Raw genomic sequence first — 7,784 nt, forward strand, 5'->3', positions numbered from 1 at the left:
ATAATTACGCTCTCTAAACATATTTTGTGGTTTTTTTCAACAATAAATCACCCTTTTTTTTAAAAGTTGGCTTAAGATTAGTCTTACTAATTTTGACGTCAACATTATATATTTTATTTTATTTTATTCTATTTTATTTTTTGAAGAATACTTCGGTAATGCACATAAAAAAAAACAAAAACAAAAACAAAACTTAGAAAAATTTAATAATTGAATCAATGACAAACTCAAACTTGAAATTTCACATGTTAAAATATAGTATTGAACTATACCTTTATCTAATTTTTTAAACTTCGTATGAAAGATTTGATTTATATTTATGTTTAAAGAATCATTGTTTGTTGACATATTGATTTTGACCCTACAACTTGAGATAGGGAAAATGATGTGTGAACATTAAAATTCCTCCAACTTAATATCACTCAGTTCTATTCGATAACGTGTATACACCGCTTCAAAGATTTTACAGTCTATATGACTTTGCTGATGTAATAATTTGGTTATTTTTTTATTCATTGAAATAGTTGTCCACATAAGTTTAGAGAAAAGGAAAATCATTTGATTTATGTCTATAAGCACTAGAATTATATAGGTTTATTTAGGGTCCTTTTGGCATAGTTTTTAAAAAATTAAAAGTTAATTTTGGTATTAAAAGAAGTAACTTTTTAATATATTTGAATAGCTTTTTGGAATTATTTTATCTGATTAAAAGAAATTTTGGAAAAAGTTGGTCTAATTTAACTTGTTCGGAAAGCTTTTCTCCTAAAAAAAATAAATAAATAAACAAGAAAGAATTCTTCCAAACGAGCCCTTAAGATATATGATTATAAATGTCTATTACTCCATCCATTCTATAAAGATCGGCTTTCTTTCCTTTTAAGTCTGTCCTAAATTATAAGTCACTTTTCTTATTTTTAGTATAATTAATTTCTTAATTTTATAAAGCACCTCTATTTAATCTGTTTTGTTATTAATAAATATGGACTACTCTTATTTAGTCAATTATTTAATATAAAGATATATTAAGAAAAAAGATTTAAAAATTATATTTTTATTATATTAATTGCATTACTTTAATTCGTGTGAAAATAAAAATATTTATTTTGCATGCATAACATTTTCATAGAATAATCAAGAGGTCTTGTAAAAAAATGGAAATGCTACTTTATGGGATTAAATATTTGACTTTTAGCACAGTTGAAGCATTCTATATGAACACAAAAAATATCTCCAGTATCGTTGCAGTCTTTCGAGCTATAAGTCAACCTTGTTGACTTAGTGTATATACATAGAAATAACCTCTTAAGCACTTTTTTTCAGTTATAATTAATGATTTGAATGATATTAATCTAAGTGAAATGCCCTGAGAGAGAGGAGAGACTTCTTGGCCACTTTCACATATGCCTTTCTTTATCATAGGATAGTGGTTCATTTTTTCTTCTTTCACTAATAACAATTTTCTAGGTTTATCATTTCATTTGCTTACCCTTCTTTTGACTCTTAAAGTGTATCTCTCTTCTATTAAATTTACTCATAATTTAAGAAACCTAGAGAAATTTTTAAAAAGGGAAGCATTCTTAGCCTATATTTGGATTGTGTTTATAAACATTCAAATAATTTTTTTTAATAACATATTTTATCGAATCCATAAGTGTTATCTATTTATTCATAACTCATTTCTCTTTATTTATGATCAGAACTATTCATAAATACTTTCAGAACATACTTATAGTCGGCTAACATTGTTCCAACAAATGGCAAGCGAGAGCACCTTAATACATTATCACTTCTTCTATTTCAAGCATATTTGGTTAGGCATAATTTTTTAAACTTTAACTTACAACTAAAACTTCGTTTAGCAAATCTATAAAGAGGAATGGTAATTGATCTCATAAAATGTATGTTTAATAAAGATTAGTAGATATTATTGTGTTGTTTAAATATACATATGACTTCGAATTTAAATTTATAAACCATTTATAAATTTCTATCAAACGGAGGCTAAGAAATTAAGCCATAAAAGAAGTGTAGGTAAATAATACCTTTCAAGAATAATTGTAATTTTATTTTTATTTTTATTTTTTTAAATTTTATAACGAAGTACCAAGTAGTAACTATAAGTCTATAATCCTACAATACACACAATAGAAATCAAGAAATATATATGACCAAAAAGAGAGCCAAATAGGTGGCTAAGAGTATCAAAGCACACCTCCACTCCCTCCACCCGCCGCCGCAGCCGCAGGGGGTGGCAAACACGAAGTGCATAAAACACCCATCAATGGATGCCAAAAATAATATACAAAACATAGTAACTTCATCATTTGCACACAATATTCTGAAGTTGTCGGGTAGCAATAACAATATCCATGGAACAGTTCATGTCAGTAGCCTTATTTTTCTTAATCACCTTCATCAGCTCCACCTTCCCACTGAGTTTTGATTGGCTAGTAATTCTCACAAAACCAGAGCTCAAACCATTTCCCAGCTGAGAGTTCGCCGGAAAACTCAATTCCACCACTTCATTAAACCTCCTCGTCTTCCGTGCCCTGGCTCGAGCTCTCTGCACCACCACCTCGCCAACCTGATCGCTGCCGTAGAAGAAATAAACAGTGCTGTTCTGGTACTTAAAGTGCCCGAAATTCGTGTTCCTTACTCCAAACTCTGCGTTCATCGTAAAACGCAACGAAGGGGTTGTTGTAAAGTTGTCCAACGTTGCGGAATGCAATCGAAACTTTGGAGTTCTGATTTTCATTACGGTTAGGGCAAAAAGTAGTATAATCCCAGTTTGAAAAACGGCGAAGAGAACAATATAAAGTAAACATTTCATGCGTTTCTTTTTGCGTAATTCTCTTGCATCATTGGATGCTAATTCTGTGTCACTTCGTGGATAGCCAATGACTGTAGGGGCCAAAGGGATTGGTGATTGCTGCTGCTTATTTTCTGCCATCCAATCTTCACTTTTAGAGAGAGAAGATCAGATTTTATGAGGAAAAAAAGTACTTTTTTCTCTCCCTTCTTGGCTTTTTGATATTTTCTTTTCAGTTGGAAAGATGGTAAGAAATTTTGCCCATGAATGAAAAGATGGTAGGGATTAGCAACTTATATATAATCGATTTTTTCATTTTTGTTTTTCTTATTTGTTTTGACCTGAAAGTTAAAATTAACGCGTCAGGCTGCTTATTTTGACTCTTGACTTACTCTACACAAGTTGACCTTTTTGCATCAAGTGAATGTGATTCCTGAGAGAAGGTTCTACCAGGAAAATATAAGGTGATTAGGTGGTTATTATAAAAATGAGACAGCCCAATTGTGACTTGCCACGTGGAGGGTGTTAAATGTTGTCACATTTGTTCTTCTAGAATCTAGATAGATGACGAAATTTTGTGTGATGTAAAATGTATGCTTTATTTTCAACGAAGAATTTGATGTTTCAATTATCGTGTTTAAGTTCATACTCTCTCTCTCACAAGCATTATAATGTTTTTTCTGAAATGGACTTTGGAGGCAAGAGAAATTGTTCAAATTAAAGTGAAGTCGTTAAACATATTGTTAGAGTCGATAAAATTATATATCTATTCTCACAAACTATTGGAGATACGAAATTAATTATTTTAGCAATGTCCATATATTAGTTTACACTAGTTGCTTGTCAACATGCATTCCGAGAGTTATTTAGATGTTTGGTCAATATTAATTGATAGTTATATTATTAATACATATTGTTTATGAAAAATGAGTCGAGTTTCACATTAATTTCATTCAATTCATTTTACTTATATGTTATTAAAAAGTTTTCAAATCAACCAAATATTTCTTTGAATATGCGTGCGTTTTGCTTTAGGGATCATATTACGTCCTTGATCTAAGTAACGAATCTCATTAAAAAAAAAAAAAAAAAAAAAAACGGGAGAAACTATGAATGTTGTTGATTCGATCTTTAAAAAATCTAATACTCAAGTGATATAAATGATGTAGTTTTATCATGAAGCTCTTCTTTTATGCCAGAGTGATTTCCTTTTGTGAGGGAGATGCATCGTAAAGTTTGCTTTTGTATGCCCTTATTGCTTGTCGCTTTTATTTAAAATTATCGAAATAATGAATTTAGCCCTTATTTGGTTGGGATTAAAATTAGTTTTTTAGTAAATTTTGATAAAAATTGATGAAATATGTTATTGAAAAGTTATGAATCCCATTAAATATGTTGTTTAAATTAAAATCAAACGGGACTTAATTCAATTAGTTGGATTAGATGCAAGTCGGCCAAGTTGTGCGAATAAAACTCTTTCCAAACAAGAAGAATTGATGTACGAGTATTTGGATTCTATTCGATTTGATTTACACGCCAACTACTAAGCAATTTGATTAATAATTCATTTCATTAAACTCTTTCACAAAAATAAATTATTTTAATAAACACGTGTGAAATCAATTAAGAAGTGTAGAACATAATTTTTGAGTAATAAGAGGTGAATTTTGGGACCTACGTATTATTCCTTTGCTTTAACGTGATTCTTGACTTTGCCTCAAGACCAAGAAGATATTTGCATTGAAAGACATGGTTGGCTAAGTTCAAAAAGTTTGGTTGTGCTATATATAAATCATAGTTTACAAATTTGGTTATTAACAGGTGATGCGACGAAATTTGATTTAGTCAACATCTCAAACCAATCATAAAAAAATAAAAATAATAAAAAATAAATCAATCTCCCACTTTCTTTTTGTCATCTCATCAATTTGTAAATGATGATGTACAATAACCATTTTTCTAAAATTTACTTATAAGTAAATTTTTATCAATTAATTTTTATGCCAATAGTACCTTGTACTTAAAGGATAATACGAAGTTCTAGTAGTGAGAATTTTTTACTATTATATTGAAACTAAATTCATAGACATATAGAAAGAATTACATATAAATTCAAGTTGTGACATTATATAGAAATAGTTACAAAAGAAATCCAAACAAGTAAAAATATACTGGAAGATTTTTTTTGGCATGCTTGAATATAATTTTGGTTCCAGGAATTCTTACTTGGAAAGAAAAACTATCAAAATCTTCATGCTTGAATCACCTTGCTATTTCAGTTACAAAGTCTGCATTTTGTTGTACTCTTATGGTCTCAAATTCGATCACAATGGAAGGAAATTGTTCTCCACAATTTAAGTGTCAAGATTTGTGAGTTCTCATGCCAAAATTATGGTTGCAAGGCCTTTCTAATTTTGGAGTATTTTTAGTTCGAATCTCATACCAATTTTCAGCCATCTCTCTCTCTCATTATTTGAAGACGTTTTTGGGAAGTCATGGATGTTGAAAGAAGTTGTAGTTTTAATTTCAAATTTCAAATCATTTCTTCCAATCCACTTGAAATTCTTACTGGTTGGGTCTCCCACATGAACTACCCACGGCCCATTTTTTTCTAAAATCTATTACTCGCACGTGATGAACTTGATTCAAACCATATATAAAATTGATATCACATGTTAGATCATTCTCAAAATCTATCTCACAAAGATTTCATACGACAAATAGATCGTGCAACTAAAGAATACATAATAGAGCTCACGACACTATAAACATGTTATGGATATAAAGTAGCTCTACTAGAGAATCATCACATCTTGCTATATCCCAAACTCATTTTTCAACACAAATTAAAATATTTTCGGCCCCTTATATATTTATGGATTATACTTGAACTAATTGTGTTCTATGGGCACATCACATCTCGAGTATCCTTGCATCCATTGCGGTATGTTACTCGCAACAACATTTCAACCGTGGATAAATTCAACCCAATAAATGACCAATACCTTAAAGCATGCTTTCTGAACTTAAAAATAAGTAAAGTTACTTTTAATTAACTTTTCATTTCCAAACATGTTTTGAAAAAGTTGCTTGTTTTTTAAAAAAACTCGTACTTTGATATCAAAATAAGTAACTTATTTTCAATTTTGAACATAAAAAACTTATTTTTGTTAGAACCTATTTACTTATACACAAGCTTTTCTAAGTTTAGGCAAACGGTCCTTACTGAGTTCTTTAGTTAATGTGTTAAAGAATAAGGAAGTTATGGAGTTGATTTTAATTTTCAAAAAGATAAACATGAAGTTCCCACTCTTATCAATTCCGGACAGAGGGTCCGGGTGCCCAGTTAATCAAACAGTTGTTTTTCAAGATAAATCTACCATTATTACTCATTCCTAGTAGAAAAAGAGAGTATATAAACAATAACAAGGATTTCATAACATTTTCTTTTATCGTAAACTACACTTCAACTAGGGTAACGTGTCTTTGCTTTCAACTAGACTAGTGTGTCAATATCCGTATCCGACACTTGTAGGACACGTGTTGAAAACCGACAACCTCGAACATTTAACCATAGTCATTTTTCTTTGTACATCAAAAATATTATATATATATTTTTACCTAAAGTTATTATTAAATAACAAATAGGTACTCATATTTAAAATATATCAATAAGAAAAATTAAAAACAAAATTTTATATTATATAAATGGATAATTTTAAAGAATTTAATCAATGTGTTGAAGATGTGTGGTCCACACTACTTTTTTGAAAATTCACGTATTTGCACGTCAGTGCATCATAAATAGTAAACAATTGACAGCAAAAATTTGGTCCTCGGCTGCGCCAACTATATGATTAAATGCAAAGAAAACATCACCAAAAATAATTTTGTTTCCCACGCTTAAACTTTCAAACAACAAAGAGTGATGTATCTGTAAAGCCCAGAAAGATGGACATCGATATTTACTAAAAAACTAAAAGACCGATATTAAATTCAGAATTTGACAGCATTAACGAAGAAATCCAAACACATGCATAGGACTCAAATCTATGACTAAAGCAGAGACTGTGGCCTGCTAACCGAGAACCAGATCAACATATCTTGTGCAGCAGCAAATTGTTCATTTTCTATTACATTACTGGTCGAAACAGAAGTATCAATGGTGGAGACAATTCCCTTCCACATCAACCAAGTCCTCTGACATATTGATCAATATTTGTGTCAAACAGCTCACATCTGCACAAACAAGGGAAACATATCTAATTAACATCGATATATCGAATACTACCAAAAAAAAGTATGAATTGTGTGATCAATATGAAGAATACACAGCTCTCACGACTAATAAACTAAACAAGATTCTCCTGCCGCATTTTCCTGTTTTTAAATCAAACTAGTCAGAGCTGATATAAACTAAAACATAGGCAGTGGTTCCAAGAAGAAATGCACAAGTTGCTCAACACAGCCTCTACAGGAATAAATCTGTCAGAAACATGATAATCAAGGGCAACAGATGATAGACAAAACATAAAACTGTTCAGTACAACCTAAACTTTTCTTAGGCGAGGAAAAACTTCATTGGAGAAACATTTCCCTTATTACTACACTAACTAAAATCATCATACATTTTAAACTTTGGTTGTCCTCCCTTTTACAAAGAATGTATTGTCATTATTATTTTACCACTTTGTTTTCAATAAAACCCGTGATGTTTCCAACCCACAAAACAGCGTTCTTGGAAATTTACCAATAAACTGTAGCATAAACCTTTTTTTAACCTTTTTCCTGATTTTATTCAAGTTTTATTACTATTTCAACCGACTAGAATTAACTTCATTCTCAAAATTTCACATCATTTCCAAACACTCACTGGAAAGTTCTCTAATTCGTACATCCTTTACTTATCAAAAGTCAAAGAGACATTATCAGAAGTATATTTACCTCATCCCCACCCCCAACAAACTCATAAACA

General features: G+C 30.3%; 1 protein-coding gene across 1 annotated transcript; it reads right to left on the reverse strand.

Moving 5' to 3' along the window:
- Nucleotides 1-2,101: 2,101 nt before the first annotated feature.
- On the reverse strand, nucleotides 2,102-3,088 carry LOC111375190 (late embryogenesis abundant protein At1g64065-like). Its single transcript, XM_022997992.1, has one exon. The coding sequence runs from the start codon at nucleotides 2,948-2,950 to the stop codon at nucleotides 2,321-2,323; it is 630 nt and encodes a 209-aa protein (XP_022853760.1). The 5' UTR covers nucleotides 2,951-3,088; the 3' UTR covers nucleotides 2,102-2,320.
- Nucleotides 3,089-7,784: the final 4,696 nt, after the last annotated feature.

The sequence above is a fragment of the Olea europaea genome, unplaced genomic scaffold (assembly GCF_002742605.1).
Source record: "Olea europaea var. sylvestris unplaced genomic scaffold, O_europaea_v1 scaffold1346, whole genome shotgun sequence".
Lineage (NCBI taxonomy): Eukaryota > Viridiplantae > Streptophyta > Magnoliopsida > Lamiales > Oleaceae > Olea > Olea europaea.

Coding starts and splice junctions, on each gene's coding strand:
- LOC111375190 (XM_022997992.1), bottom strand. CDS start 2,950: ATGGCAGAAAATAAGCAGCAGCAATCACCAATCCCTTTGGCCCCTACA.